The sequence below is a fragment of the Lates calcarifer genome, linkage group LG4 (assembly GCF_001640805.2).
Source record: "Lates calcarifer isolate ASB-BC8 linkage group LG4, TLL_Latcal_v3, whole genome shotgun sequence".
In the NCBI taxonomy this organism is placed as follows: domain Eukaryota; kingdom Metazoa; phylum Chordata; class Actinopteri; family Centropomidae; genus Lates; species Lates calcarifer.
The window spans coordinates 7,712,696-7,729,638 of NC_066836.1; the positions used below are offsets into that span (position 1 = coordinate 7,712,696).

General features: G+C 40.1%; 1 protein-coding gene across 1 annotated transcript in view; it reads left to right on the forward strand.

Moving 5' to 3' along the window:
• Positions 1 to 767: 767 nt before the first annotated feature.
• insra (insulin receptor a) overlaps positions 768 to 16,943 on the forward strand; it is a 53,053-nt gene continuing 36,877 nt past the window's right edge. The window contains exons 1-2 of the mRNA XM_018677846.2: positions 768 to 2,050; positions 11,908 to 12,456. Coding sequence (XP_018533362.1) covers positions 1,951 to 2,050; positions 11,908 to 12,456 — 649 coding nt within the window. The 5' untranslated portion in view covers positions 768 to 1,950. The remainder of the gene's footprint in view (positions 2,051 to 11,907; positions 12,457 to 16,943) is intronic.

The window sequence follows — 16,943 nt, forward strand, 5'->3', positions numbered from 1 at the left end:
ATCAGTTAAAAACTCTTAATGCAAAAGACGCAAACCTCCAAAATACTGCGTACCTACAGACTGCGGCCACCTCAGAGTTTAAATGCTTATCACTGGACAAACATGTCACTCACATGTCATAAATCAATGATGAGATTTTGCAGGCTTGTAGTTTTGTCACTTTAACAAAATAAGATGAGAGGTGTTGCAACACAACCAGTCACCCATTATTATCATTAAAGACCGTGCAGCTGGCACTCATGTGACCCTGCTCTGTTGTAAAAGGGAATTAAATGTATTTTGTCAACAATGTCATTACATTATCTGTTATTTTTAATCACTTGGTTTGCCACCCTAACCCATTAAATTACACAATCATTTTTGTTTTATTTTATGTTATTATAATAATCATATAAATATTATGTGGAACTAAATTAGATCTAAAACAAGCTTGACCTCTAAGTTTTAATTGTTTGTATTGTATTTTTTATTTGTTGTTTGTGTTATGATATTCAATGTTTTTCTCTTGTTTGTTTGTGTTTATATTTGAACGTTTTTTTCTGACTGTGATCATCAGTTAAATAATCCCATAATTTAATCTCTCTGTAAAGCACTTTGGTTTGTTGTTTCTAAATGTGCTCTATGAATAAACGGACTTGACTTTACACAATGAATAACTGGTAAGAGTAACTGTATTTCTGTTTTTTTGTTTTTTTTCACCACCTGACAGTGGGATCACTTTGTTGTGTAATCCAATAAGCTCCAGTCCGTATTTCCCCTGAAGCCCATCTGGCTCACTGGCAGGGTTTGTTTACTGGCGGAGAGGCTGGGAAGAAGGGGGATCCTACAGGACCTGGGAGACTATACAATCTACCTCTGTCTGTGGAAGAAGAAAAAGAGAAAAAAAAAAAAAAAAAACTAGAAAACTTTATCTCATACATTTTCTCTCTTTCTGATACATGCTTGGGCGTCGTACCGGACAGCTGTGCGGAGCTTGAACGCAACTTGGAGCATGTGAATATTTTTTTTAATTCCCTAAATAATAATAAAAAATAATAAAAAAGGGGAGTCGAGTGCTGCTGAGCCACGACGAAGTCTGTCAGCTTTCCAGAGAGTCTTACTGAAATCTCTGCACTGACTGAGCAGGACTTGTCGTTTCGGGGGGAACGAGCTGCCCGACGAAAAACACCTTATTTCACAAGCAAAAAAAAGAAAGAAAAAAGTAACATAAGTAGGCTGCAGTGTTTTGTGCTCACTGGAGGACTTGGAAGATTTTTTTTTACGAAAGACACGCTAACGTTACGCCACGCATGCCACAACCTACCGAGTCAGCAGCAAACGGCTCCTAAAACCTTCTGAATTAAGTTAAGGGTCGCTTTTACACCGATTTCCGCGCATGCAGATTTTCTGTTTTTGTAAAAGGAATATGCATTACAGCGGTGTGGGTGTGCGTGAGATTTCTTAAAGTTGAAATTAATTGAAGGAGGTTTTGGTGAAAAGCAGCGCAAACTTCGCTTGTGGCCTGGATTGGAGTGGTGGAGCCAGGCTAGGCTTGGCTAGGCTAGGCTAGCTGCAGCTAGCTAGCACTAACGTTAGCTTCTGCTCGACCCAGCAAGTCAGTGTTTTTTTGCTCTTTTTTTCATACACGAACAAACTCAACCGGGCCAATTTAATTAGCCTGTGCATATAAGACACAGTAAAGAACACTCGTGTCCTGTGCTGGTGTGTGTTGACGGTGCTTTTCCATGAGGTGGCTAACTTTAGCAGCGTTAGCTTGTGTTTGACTGAACACGTTGGACTCGATTCTCCGCCCATCTTCCGGGATGTCTTTTATTTATTTTTGTTTACCTGTTGGCCCACGCCGCAAAACAAAACCAATTTCCTGAAGGTATTTCTCCTCCAGTTTTGAACTGCCCCCCACCCTATCCCCCCGCCAAGGATTATTGTATATTTGACCCGGACTGGTGCTGGATGGTGTCTTATCCCGAGTCAGTGATGTGTCTCCGGACTTTGTGTTTTGTTTTGACCGCTGTCTGCTTTTTGATGAGCTGTCATCGAGCGACTGGAGAGGGTAAGTTAAACAATAATTTATCACGCTTTTATCATATCTAACATTAACCATTTTAATTGTGCAGAATTGTCTTAATATGTGGCTGCTTGCATCGAACAACTGCTTGTCAAGAAAACAGAAATTAGGCAGTGCCAAGGACCCAGAAATGGTAAATTTACAGACAAACAGCTTCTTCTGCAGAAGCTCATATTTTATAAAAAATAAAAGTCTGACTGTGTCAAATATTGCGCAATTTTCTGTCTGCAGTTGAGCAGCAACACTCAAATCTAAGATATTCACACATTCCTTTTTTGTGTAAAGATAATGGGAAAATTGATTAAACGAATTAATTCCTTTTCTGTATTTCGATAGAGACTTATAGACATTTAGGAGCAAAACAACTGTACGAGTAATTATTAAGTAACACTATACACACATTCTAAACTGTATGCAACTTCCAAATGAATTAAATTGACTAAATAAAGAAGTAATCTGCTGAGAAATACTAATTAATGAGCTGTGCAGACACCCTGCTGCTGTTTTTTCACACAGATTATTTTGTTTTCTTAGTGATGGTTATTTGAAGAAAAAAAAGCACGTAGGCAGCAAGTTGTAGGCAGTCACTGCATTGAAGGGACAAAGGTTAACACTTATCTGCCATTTGAGTCTGCAGGAACTGTAAACAAAATGTTTTGTCCCAAATAAGTAAGTAGTCTGAGAATTTAAGAAGAATTAATTGGTTGTTGTTATTGTAGAGAGGAAAACCTTGGCTTGTAGCTGTGGTCAGTGCAGGAATGTAACAATAAGCCCTCTTTACAGCTCCTGACAATCCCTTTATATTCACCAGCTAACAAGCCCAGGTGATAGGAATGAATGAACACATTTGTAATCACCCGGAGACATTTTCCCATTTCTCAGACACCACAGCGACTGCAGGCACTGCACTGCTTTACACTGTTGTAGTCTTTTATTTTAAACAAATATTGGTTAGAGAAGGAAATGTATAGCAAACCTGTGGGATGAATGCTTGTTTTAACAGCTTTACTGTAAGTATGATTTTTTAAAGACCAGTCTGATAAATGTGACATAACCCATATATTTTGCCATATATCTGGAAATGTTTTTTTATTTTATCAAAGAGTATGATTCAGCAGAGGTTAAGTGTGATTTATAGGTGTCATTTCTCTATAAACAGCTCCTCCTGTGGTTCCTTAACTGTCTGGGCTGTACAATGTTTTGAAATAGTACTTGGCTTTGCTAAGTTGGAAGACTTTTGGCTTGTGTTTAGTCCATCTGTCATTATTCTGTTTTGAGTATTATACAGTGAAATGTCCTCCCAGATATTGATTAAAAGTAGCTGTTGTGCAGTTAAATCAAACGAAAGCAGAGTTGGTATTGATATGATGCTTAAAAGAGGGGCTGTAACTAATAACCGTTTTCAATATTGATTAATCTGCTATTTATTTGTAGATTTGTTTTTGACTGAGTAACCATCCAGATCCATAAAAGATCCAATTTATTACAATTTGTAACCAAGAAAAACAGCAAATTGTCACATTTGAGAAACTGGAACCTAGAAATTTGATGACAACTATTAATAGTTGGTGAGTAATTCTCCTCTGATCGGTCAACTCATTGCAATTAAGGAGAGAGTATGTCCTGATACACTGCTTTAATTCTGAGGCACAAAATGCAAAGTCTTACACAGATGCTTTTATACTGTTATCACTCTGTAAATATAATAATTGATCTAATGTGTTAATCCATTCATTTTTCTATTCTGTTCTTTGAGGAAAAAAACAGCTTGGGAGTTTGTGTTGTCTTACAATAATCCTGACACTAGCACAACAAAAAAAAGTTATGTCAGAAATTAACAGGAGCTCCTCCTCCTTCAGTGTAGGAAGTTTGTCCTCTGTATGTACACATGGTATGTAGCTCCAGGTAGCTCACAGTACTACTACAGTACATGGCAGTGGTTGGACTTTAAGAGGCACTGTGAAGGAAAAGAAAAGCACAGACTGTCTCACCTTTCATCAGATTTCAGCAAGGGGCGAATGGAGCGATGTCATTAAACCAGTTTGAGCGAGAATTTTTAAGACATAAATCAAAAGGGAGTTGTGTAATTGCACTGCAGCCTCTCTCTCAACCCACCTCCCACCCCCTCACCCCCTCCTCCCCTCCTCTCAGACTTGAGGGTGAACCACAGAAGGGAAGAGTGGAACCTGGGCCTCACACTGGCCGATTTCATAAGCTGGACTGACCAGTGTCGGAGTCAGGAAATCTTCTGAGCTGCTCGTTGGTTGGCGTCCAGCTCAGCTTGATGGAAAAGTTTCACCTAATAATGGAAGCTTATATTTAGTGGCAGTGTTAATTATTATTATATAAGTTTATTTAGCATCCACTGGCAGTTGAAAATGTTAGAGCCCGTGCGTCCATGTAACCGCATATGTGTCTCATGTTTGGGCTTCTCATTTAGCAACATTATACTTCTCAGTTTTTCCCAAAAAATAACTACTAATAATAAGTGGCCTTTGAAAGACCCAATAGTAGTTGTTTAAGGACACTGACTTCTGTTCTGAAGGTGTCTCTGAAATCCTCTGAAAGACTCCTCTGATGATCTTGATGTAAAAATAATAATCTACTACAGGATGAGAAATATTTCCAACCTTTTTCTCAAGTTGCACCAGTGTTTTTCAACAAAGATGTTAGCTAGAAATAACATGTCTGTGCTTAGTTTGTACAATGTTATGCAAAATTTAAAAACATTATTTGACTTTTCGACTGTGCGGCTGTGTCTTGAGGCTGTTTGCCTCTTCAGTGGAAAAGCTCTGACACTCTAAGGTACATTTTGTTTTTAGTTAATGGTCATCTTTGTAATTATTTAGGGTGTTTTGAGAATTGTAAGATGTTTAGGTTTTTTGATTTCTGATTTTCAAACATCTCTCATTACAAGGAATATTATTTTTAGCTTATCTTTCATATTTATGGTACGTGATATATTCTAATGTGTCTTTTATTACTAGCATTTTGTATTGAATGCTGCCCCGTTTGACCTCTCACACTATGAGCTCACGGTGGAAATATTTGTTGTATTAGCTCTAAAGTTAACTCAATCCAAAAGTTTTATCATCAGTTCTATTTGTCTTTACTGATGCCACATAATATCATCACAAAATGTCCTATGTCCCTTACATCTACCTGGATTAGAAACAAATGCAACTTTGGAAATGAGTTAAAAATCTTTTTTGTTGCTTTATCGATTCTAGAAATGCCTTCAGAACAACACTAAATGTTTTTTAACGACTTTCTGGGCTTTTCAAATATCATCGTTACTTATTTATTCTTTAAAAAAAACTAAAGCTTAGCTCTGACTTGGGTGTAATGGCAAAACAAAAGACCCACAGACTTGTCTATCTTGGTTCACCTCAGGTTGTGTGCTGAGGTCTCAGGTGGTTTGGTTGTCAGACTGCAACGTATTTTTGCACTGTGACAATAACACAGCACTTTCTCAAGCAGCAGGGGCTCGCCACAAAGCCAGCGGCAGCCTGTTGTTGAGCACCACTCTGGCCAGAGCAGGTCTTGTAGGCGACCTGGCGCCCTTGACTTACGTCTCCCAACAAGGAGAGCAATTGTAAGGTGATGAAACTGTCACCTCCCAACCACCTCTCCAGAAAAACACTCACACAGAAACACTACACACACACACACACACACACACACACACACACACACACACACACACACACTGCCGCTGCTGACTCGAGTACCAAAGTCATGTTTGACATGAACACAATAGAATGATTTTTGCACTTGTCACCCTCAACAATGGCCGTTTAATCCTGGTTGACAGGTTTGCGTTTGAAAATTATATACAGCTTGAAAATTGAGTAATCTGGCACACCTGCACTCTCTCACCTTGGCCACACAGACTGACAAGCAAGCCTTGTTGTGTCAGACACTGTGCTCCTGTCAAAAGGAAATGTGCTTATTATTGTGCTGTCACACATTAGCGGTAATGGTTACCCCACTGCCAACGCTGTCCTTAATGTCCACGCAAATTTAAAGGTTTTTAAAAGGGCCAGTGTGTATCCTGATGCAGCCTGTGAATTGAGAATTGTGCTAGCTGTTTCAGCATGACACTTGCCATTTTAGTGTCAAATTACTCTGCTGTCTCACAGAGTTTTCAAAGTAACAGATGTCCTAAATTTGAAATGAAGGAAAAAAATGATAGGCTTCTGATTTTTATTTTTATATACAATGGATTGTCTTGCTAACCAGCAAAGGGAATACTGTGTAAGCAAGGGCAGCTGGTGGGCAACTGAATCACCAAATGATCTTTGGTTCAGAGCCATTTATCCACAGGATACACATCACACAATCCCAAGAGGGAACTCTGTGGTTTTATAGGCTCCCTCTTTTACTCAATTGCACTCTATTTAAAGGCTCGGGCTTGAATTGCTTTGGTTTAATTTTATTCCCTGGTCTGTTGTACTGTGTTTTATTGTTAATGTGCTGTGCTTGCCATGTCACCCCTACCACACAGCTGGCACATTTGATGACCCAGTATACCCCTGCACCTGCTTATAAGACATTTATAGGAGAGTCCATACTGTTGGCCTTGACCCTTTCCCAAGAAGGTTGTATCTCTGAGTTGTAGTAATGTCACTCTCTTAACTGCTGTAATGTCTAATCCAGTGCAGTTGAAAAGCTGGCAAACCTCTCTTAATTAACTATAATTGCAGCCAAGAGCCTTTCAAAGTTAAAGTCTTGTATGCTGACTTATTAAACATAGCTCTGAGGCAAAACAGCTGACTTTGCTGCTACCTTTAAAACAGGAGTGTTGTTTTGTGCTGTGTTGTTATTTCTCCAGTTCAGAAGAGAAGCATTGAAAAGTTGTTTACAGTATACCTTAAAATTGTGTAATGATTAGGCTTAACAACCCTTCGTAAAGTGGATTACATCACGTCAGTTTGGAAACAGTGAATGTATCTCGGTGACCTCGGCATTTTGTGGATGTGCGGTTAGTTTTTAGCCTAGGTTGGAAAACAAGAGAGCAGCGAAACCTTGAAAAGGGAAGTGTTGCAATCGCTGAGTGTTTGTGCTGCATGCTTATTGAGGCCTCAGTTCTCTGTGAGGCCCAGCGATAATATACACCACCAAGTCTAACAACCTGTAGCCCCCCACCCCCATTTCCACATCCACCTCCTTCACTTACAAGATCAGAAGCGTCTGTGCCTGTTGATGCTTGCAGCTGCAGAGAAAGCATCATGGATTTGTACATTATGCCCATGAGCACACAGTGGACAGATGGTGAAGCTCAGAGTGTCCAGACTCCCTTTAGCATAGATATGTTTGGTATTTCTGTTCTGTGTTAACTCAGCACTTCAGAGTTATGGTTGAGTACATGTTGATTTAAATTTAGGACCATGCCTTGACCTAGACATGATTTACATCAGGCATTTATAATTGTATCTGTGTGGATTTATTATCAGGCATGTTGTTATTGGCGTTGCATATACCTTTGATGTGAAATATGTGGTCTTGTTTACAGCGCGTCTGCATTGTGGTATAAGCTCGTGACATGGAAATTGCGTAAGCTAGGTCACAGAAGTCAGCTGTCGGTTGACATTTTCGTCTCGTGGACGAATTGTGTTTCTCCAATGTGATTAAGATGTATGGATTTTCCTTCACACCTGGTTGACTGTGCTTGTGCTCTGATCACAATCGAAACCAGTTCACCCTCAGATGACTGGATCCACGATCATCTGGCTGCATACGTTTATACTTTGAAATAAGGTGCATTTTCCCTTATCTAGATAGGATATACAGACACACAGATTGTATTTTAATTACAAATTAAAGGATAATGCTGTGTTATTTTATTTTTTAATGATTATCAGAAAATCACTTGAAGAGAGCAAAACCAGCAGCATATCTTGCTGAAAAGTAATCTCTTGGAAGACCGTGTATCATCAGCCAAAGAATCGACTCAGCCAGGAAACTGGTTCGAGAGTGGCACCAACACTTTGGCTGGTCTAGAACCAAGAACTCCCTATGTTAGGGGCTGGGGGTGGGATTATCGTGACCAACAAGACCAAGTAAAACTTTGTGACCGCCATTTTTGAAAAAGTGTTTTTAAAAGAGAAGCAAACATTCGACTTGTCATACTTCGACAATAGTGTAAGCTTGCAAAGCCAGGAGCTACACTTGTAAAGAAACAATGTAGTCCACCATTGTTGTTGTTGTTCTTGGCATTAATGTTGCTGGGAAAGCAGAGACGTCTGTATTTACGTGTGGAGTGACATAATGACGCGGCCTCTGTGGTGCCTAGCCTGTGGAAAAGCAAATCAGTTTTTCTTAGAAGGCTCCCAGGTTGAGCCAACTCCAAACCAGTACTATCACAAGCCCAGAACTAGCAGTTTGGTTTGCATTGGTGGAAAGAGGATAATGGAGATGTATAGGTTGACAGTGTGAGCTCTGTAGCTATTGTGATTTGATCGACAGTATTTTCAGGACTCGTCATCTCTGCTGGCTTCACCTCTGATGAAGACTCTGTTACATGGCTGAAAGCTCCACAAACATCTAATTAAAGGACATCAAGTTTGCATTGTTGTGCTAAACTATCATTTCCAAGGTCCACAATAAAGTGCTTCACTCTAATACATTTCTTTGGCATCCCTAAAGCACTCTCCACAAATCAACTTTGCTTGTTATTAGGATGAATTAATTGTTGGTTTTGTTGCATTAATGTGATCTGTTACCTATGATGAAAAGACAAACCATAACCTAACCTTTTAAACTTTGATTCTAAGCTCCCTCCCTGTCTGGTCGACATCCGTGTTGTTATTATTAACAGATTTTTCTTTGCTCACAGTGTTGCTCAAATGGCAAACCATTATACTGCTCTTTTTTAATTAACCTTAAAAGTTCATCTGTCTCAGAGGAGCAGGGCAGCGATAGAGATGGATAGAATCTAATGGCGTCGGTCAATAGAAATCTGCCCCTCTAATGATTCTAATTGACAGTTCAGAGCACTGTTGCTGCATTTGGCTGCCAGGTTCAAAGTAGCTGATGTATAGAGAGCTGGAGCCAGCCTGGTTGCTGTAGAAACCTTTGTAATGTCTACCACTTTTTATTCCCTCTTTCTCAACAATACAGGGAGCTTTTGAATTCAGGGACACACCTGGTTTGTGTTGCTCGAGTTATGTCATGTTGTCATGGACTGAGTTTCAGTGCCTTACTCTACAACAACAAAAAATTGTGTGTGTGTTTTTTTTTCTTGTTTTCCAAGAAAGTTCCAACTTCTGCCAAAGTTTTGTTCCTAAACTAAGTGTTCACACATGGAGAATTCACTGCAGCCAGTTTGTCCTCTTGCTGCCGCTCTAAAATTCCTCACTTACACACCAGGGCTGCCATGTTCCAGTTTCCAATGTGAGCCACTATCGGTACGGCCGGAGTGTATTAGATTCTCAATTGGGAATGTGGTGCTAAAAATACTGGCCTGGCTGAAAGTGTACACTGATAGGAGCCTGGACTCACCGCCCTGCGATGATTCGCCTTCTCCACAGGGTCACTCAGTACTCTGCAGGTTGACTTTACTGTGACTACTGTCCCCTCATATTGTTCGCTGCCAGCATCTTTGTTCATTACACACTTTTGTTTGACTGTGTGTGGGGTCTTGTGTGAGAAAGTGGAAGGCTCTTTGTAGTTGTAAATGTGTTCCTTGATGGATCTACTTTAGGCTTCATTTGTTGGCAGTTACCGTCAGTTTGATAGGAAATGTTTCATTTGGATGTGGATGTGTTGAAAGTACAAGTCTGCGGCATGCCATTCATGCTTACAATTCGGCAATTCTCCTGAGACTACAAAGAGAGCTGTGGATCGTCTCGCTAACCAGTTTAAAGAGAAAAAATTACTTTTTAATGAGCCAAGCTGCTTTTAAGAGGCTGCAGTTTAAACCCATGCATTTTTACAAGCCTAAAAAGTTGTAGGTTGAACTCTAGTTAATTGCTGCAAAGTTAAGGTCATGGAGTGAAAAGCTTGTTGTTTGGACTCTCAGTGTTTTGACATTCTGTGTGTGTGTGTGTGTGTGTGTGTGTGTGTGTGTGTGTGTGTGTGTCTGTCTGTCTGTCTGTCTGTGTGTCAGTTGTCTTGTACTGTTATGCAACAGAAAGTGTAAAATGAGCTGCTGCCATAAAGAGGTGCATGCCTAGCTGTTATACCTCCTCCCCACATGGCTGACCAGTTGGCCTGATGCGCCCATCTCAGTGGTGGGTCGCTTGGTAAACAAATACAGTCCTCTCACCAGGCAGCACACCACCTCCAGCTGCACCTATGACTTGTGAACTGTAAAACTGGGGCTGGAATGTTCCACGATGCACCTGTAAAGGAAAACGTTTTTATTATCAATTACTGTGTTATGTCACACAAAGCATATGTTGAGGAGGTTGGATGTTTTCCAGAGGAGAGAGCCGAGGAAATCCTCATTACTGTGAGCTCTCCCCCCTGAGTGTAATCGTGTTTGATATATATTGCAGAAGGTTTCAAGATCACTGCTCTGCATTATCTACATTCATCTAGAGCTGAAATCATTAGTTGACTAATCAGTTAGTTGCTTGAAAGAAAACTGATCAACTAGTGAATGATCAGTTGATTGCTGAAGTTATTTAGCAAGCAAAAAAGTCACAAATATTAATAAGATTTTTACTGTTAGTTGAACAAAAAAAGCAATTTAAAGGCATTGCTTGAACAAATAATTGGCAGATAAATAATCTTAGGTACGATTAAGGTACCTTAAGGTAGGATTGTCACTCCTCATTAATCCCTCACTGGTCAGCGTTTACATTAGTACTATTCTGAACGCAAGTACATGTTGTGCATCGACTTTGGGTATCTAAAGTTGGTGGTGGTGTGATCCAAGTTGGTTTGCGATTCACCAATAAACACAAAGAAAAAGAGGAAGTAGTGAACACTACATTACACATTCTAAGTAGCAGTCCATTTCTCTGTTCTCACACAGTTGTTTTCACACATTAGTTCACACTAATCATGCAAGTGTACTCAGATCTGGGTCGGGGTCCCTGATGTGAAAACCCCCCTTAAGCTGCAGCCATATATTCATCACTTACACTGTGTCATTGTGATACAGTAGAATTTGAAATGACTGAGACGGTGGAAATGTAACCTGCCTGCACAACAGCATAGTTCAGGAATTTCTCATCAAACCAGATCATGTGTCAAAGCCACTAATCTACTACTGTTGCAATACACAAGTGCTTCAATTCCCCTCACAGACAAATATTTTTAATGCATTAGCTAATGTTTTTTATGGTCTCGAGTTACAGAAGCAACTCCACAAATCAACTCAGCGTAACTAAGGATGAGCATGGCCTCACTCCGATGACAGCGCTCCATATTTGACAGTGGCTCGCTGCCAGATATGTGGTTGCTAAACAAAATGTCAGTGAAGATGGTCTGGTCTTCATCAAAGGCAGAGACATAACCACATATTTTTCAGAGAAATATTTCCTCTAATTACCAAAAGATCTAATTTTTTTCTTCTCCATGCAACTGTGTCTGACTTCTTCAACCCTGTTTTTCCAGTTTATAGAGCAGACGTCTTGCTTAACCCATCAGTCACGTTCAGCTGTTGTAATCTGACAACTGCACCAGATAAATTGTTTTTGGGATTTTTTTGTTGTTGTTCACGTCCAAGACTCATAATATTTCCTATTCATGATGCAATACTGTTTGGTTACCCATAAGAATTTACTGTACACTTTCCACGCAATATTGTTTGAGCCTTGTTATTACTTGATTTGTAAGTGAATGTGCCAAGTTTCTTAATAACCTGTGTCCCTTCTTTCCTGTCCTTTCAGTTTGTCCAAGCAAGGACATCCGGAACAATGTGACCAACCTGCAGACGCTCGAGAACTGCACTGTGATCGAAGGCCACCTGAAGATCTTACTCATGTTCAGGACCAAGCCAGAGGATTTTCGGGGCCTCAGTTTTCCCAAGCTGACGGTGGTCACAGACTATCTGTTGCTCTTCAGGGTGTACGGCCTGGAGAGTCTCAGCGATCTCTTCCCCAACCTCACAGTCATCAGAGGCAACAACTTGTTCTTCAACTACGCCCTGGTGGTGTTTGAGATGCTCCAGCTGCGAGAGATCGGCCTCCATAGCTTGATGAACATAACCCGAGGAGCCGTGAGAATCGAGAAGAACCCGGACCTCTGCTATCTCTCCACTCTGGACTGGTCCAAGATCCTGGACTCAGTGGAGGACAACTACATCATGGCCAACAAGAACGACCGAGAGTGCGGAGACGTGTGCCCCGGGGCGGCTGTCGGAAAGACCACCTGCCTGACAACAACCATCAACGGACACTTCAGTGAACGCTGCTGGACGCAGAACCACTGTCAAAGAAGTAAGTAGCCTTATTGTTTCAATTCTCAAATACTCGTGATATATTTGAACTCTGTTTTTAGTGATGGTAGAATGGGAGTCATGCAGTCTGAACACAAAAGCAGGACCACCTCCCACCAATTCAGGACCATCGTGCTTCAGATCACTGTTTCCATTATGTAGCTTACCCTTGCTGATATAAATGGGGTGGACAAAATGATAGAAACACCTTTTATCATAATTTGGGTTCCCTTGGAAATCAGATCAGGAAATTACTTAATTAATCATAAAATGATTAATTGATGATTGCATTTGGACTGCTGGACTGGACAGTTTTTTGATGTTTTGTTGACTAAATGGTTTATTGATCAGTTGTTAAAAAAAAAAAGTCAAGACACTAATCAATAATGAAGCTAATCGTTAGTTGCAGCTGTGACATTATCAACATTATAAAACCCCTGAAACTCACCTTATTAAATGAATGTCTGTAGTCAAATAATTAGGTCACCTGATGTCTGTCAACCTCAAGTCAAGATCCATTAAGTTGGCTTTCAACCACATCTCATGGTCTTAATTAACAGATTGTTCAATTATGTCTCATATTTGTCACAATTTCAAGTTAAAACATAAAACATTTCCACTACACATATTTTAAATGAGAAACTTCATCTAACACTTACCAGATTCATTTTTTTAAATAATTCCCTGCTATCACATTATTAACAGGATTTTTTTTTGCCAGTGACCAGTAGCAGCTCTTTCTGCAGCCTTTCTCAGCTACTTTCCATCAACACATCATGATTTCCATTCCCCTTTGCTTTTACCACACGTCCAACTAGTCTAACATTTACAGAATTCAGCTCTCCATTTGGACCAAATAAAAGCCAGTGAGGGTCACTGTTTGAAACAACAATAGTTCTTTGTTCGTGTCAGGATGAATGATGAGTTGGAGCTTCAAACTTTTGCCAAACGTTAGTTGTGTCTCGTTTTAGTTTTGAAATGTCAGACCTGTGTTATGCACTCAGGTTTAGTTAAGTAGGCCAAGTTCTGTGTCAACTCAGCTTGAACCGTAGTCTAATGTAATGCAACGCCTCACCACTTAGTCTGTGAATGTTTACTCTCAACACACCATAGTGCTGTTGATGCTCTTGCTGTATGGAGGTAAAGATGATTAAGGGACATCGTGGCACATTTCTTAGTGTTCGCTGTAAGCACAGCTCCTGCGATGTGGGCTGTTCCATCTTCCTCTGTGTTTTGGAGTTGACTGTAAAGAGACAAGCCCACCCATTTCACACTGCCAAAGAGTTCAAGTTCAAGTGCTGAGAAGAATTTTGCGCATAGGTGCTGTCTGAACACCTTGGCTCGCACCATTACGCAACACTGCGTACATTAGTTTAACACCTCTTTTGAACCAGTTCCTCTGCTCGTCTGCATTTTCAAGTTTATAGTGGCGGCTACAGGCAGTTTCTGTACACGACCCATTATTATGCTCCTCGGTTGTCCCGGCTGCTGTTTTTATAGTTTTTCTATTACAACTGTGCTTGAGATGATTGCTCATAGTTATCCCACGTCCTTTGCAGAATAGGCCCAGAAGTCCTTTTGTCACATTGTGGTGCTGTGGTGAACATCAAGGCGGAAGTGTTACATAAAAAGTCTCACAGCAGCTACGATTTCCTAATTGTCATTTTCTGTCAATGAATCAACACCAGATGCTGACTGGCAAGCACTGATCCCCAGTTGTGGGCCTGCCTCTAGGCACGGGCAGGGCCTGTGGTCTTGTGGTCTGGGACCGGCGGTTTTTTGCCTACTTTCACTAAAGCATGAAAAGACCCGTTAAGCCCTAGCTCGAACCACAGGACAGAGTGCAAGGCATTCGGTGTCCTCTTCTGATGTACCCTGTCAGTGCTTTTTATAGACATACTGTAGATCTTAAAGGAAGTAACATTGCATTCTTTCTCTCCGTTGGGCTGCTGCTGCTGTTAAGACTGTAATGATCTTTTTTACACAATAATGTGCATGTATAAACACAGAGGCTGGATCTGATATCAAATGTAGCATTTTTAGAGATAAAGGTAACATTTTACCTTTTTAACCTGCACAATAGATCTCACTCAAATGGAGAACTGAGATGTGAACAACCGGAAAATGGTGATATTGTTCTAAACTTTTGTACTGCAGAGAATAGGCAGTGGTTAAGTACTGTAAGTGCCAGAGGTGACTGTGGGTCACACACAATTTTTTTCTGTAGTCTGTCCACCAGCAGAAAACAAAGCTGCAGAACCACGAGGGTTGGCTTAGCTCCCATGTTTGGAGTCACAACCCATTTCCCTTCCCTGCTTCTATAACTGGGGGTAATTTGAGCTTCTCCCAGAGAAGCCGCTGCTAATTTCCCCCTCCTTTTTGCACCAAATTGGGTGCGTCCGTTCAGCAAAGTGGCAAAGCAAGGTTGCAGGAGATGCTCATTATCAAAGCTGATTAGATTTGGCTACAGGCACACACAAACACACAGCATGTCAGCAGCTGTAATTGTGGCAAACACAAGGCATTGACCTGTGAAGCGTCTTTGCCATTTTTTGCAATTAACTCTTCAAAGTTTAGTTCAAATTCGGTCCAAAGCATGTTTGATACGTATTGAAGTTTTAATAAAGATAAATGGCAGACAAACACTCATCAGCACATCAGACATTCATGGAAAAAGCTTTGCTGACAGAGCTTCACATCACTGCATGTTTTAGATGTTGTTTCTTTTCTTTTCTCACCTCACAAATTACTTATTGGACATTAGACCACGCTCAGATGATCTGGTCGATTTTAACCAGTATCATGAGACAGATTTATTACTGCGGAGTGATTGATTATTTAATCACCTGTTGAGTTTAATCAGACTGATCCTGATGCATCTCATTGATTTACGTACTAGATAACTGGTTAAACAATTGCCTCTCTCAATAAATGGCTGTCCTGTGTGACGTCACACCACTGCTTGTGAGAACTAATAACATTTTATTTTTATTTGATAAAAATTTCATATTTTTCCTGTTGTTAGCCAAGGTGCTCCATATTTCAGGTGACATGGTGTGCCTCCACTATGAAATGCTGTGTAAAACTGTGCAATAACTCAGTATTCTCAATTCATAATAATCCTAAAAGCTAAGATAAACTTATAGTATCATATACCATGTCTATTAGCGTCTGCATGTCTTTGTAGGTGTCTGTGTGCAGCCCAACATTTATGAGCTTGTGGACTGAACACGTAGACCATTCACAGCTACTGCACAGGTAGAATCAGGTCCACAGACGTCCAGTGTTGTAGAAACAGAATCTGATGCACATCAGATGTTTGTGTCCCTCTCTGTTTAGGAGTATGTCCGGGCCTTTAATGTAAATCCTGTTATAATCAGTTGTTTTGAAACTTCTAATTCTGTGTCCAGTTTTTTAGTATGTGAAGTCTGTTATATACACAGGCTTTTTAAATCTGTTGCCAAACAAAGCAGGCCTTTATTTCCTTTTAAAAATTGAGTTTAAATTACAAGCCGGCGTGAAGGGAAATATTACTGTCTGTTTTCTTTTTAATGAAGTGCTACTTCTTGCCAACATTCATTTAAAGATAATGGGCATTTGATTATGTTTTGGTAATGACTGTTATGTGGCACAGCTTGTTTGGCTGTTAGGATGTCAGCTTAGCCTGAGCCCTGAAACAGGCTGGCAGCTGAAAACATTGGCTGTGACTCAATGAGAAATCAGGGGCTTCCCCTAGAGATCTTACTTTTTTCCACTGCTGAACTGCACTAACAAAATGTCCATCTGTCCATCATAGTGTGTACGTTTGTATGGGGGCTTTTTATGTCTTTGTTGAGAGTTGATAGCAGTGGGATAACAACAAATGAAAATGAGGGAAGAGAGAAATGGGGAATGACGTGGAACAATGGTGCCTGGCCAGGTTCATAGTAAGTGCCATAAAACCCCTAAGCTTTCATTGGTCCCCTAATCTTGCATGTCTAATGTCATCCTCTTATTCAAATTTGGGGAAAATGTCAATGGAGGTATGAAGTAGTTTCGTAGTCATCTTACTGCAACACAAGTTGGATTACTGTGAAATGAAATCCACTGGTGTTATCTTAGTTTCAACATTTATTAATACAGTTACTTTTACTCTTAACTAATGAGAGCAGATAAAGGAAACTGCCTGAATCACATTAATCGAACCCATTTAAACTGATAATTGCTTGCATTTTTTAAAGTATAATCTTTAACCTGAGCTGTGAAAAGTATCCTGGACAGGATATCTGTTGGTCTTGAACAGTTTAAAAAAGCATTCAATTTAGTTTCCTCAAAAAAAGGCCCTGGAAGGTATTAAAATGTCTTAAATTTAATTCACAAAAGTCTTTGTGTTTTCTCTTACCTGCCACTGGCAGTAGGATCAGTTATAAAATTATTTTATATCAGATTTTGGGCTTCCATGAGACAGTAAATACTTAAATAAACTAAAAGTGAGATTGTCATAAGAGT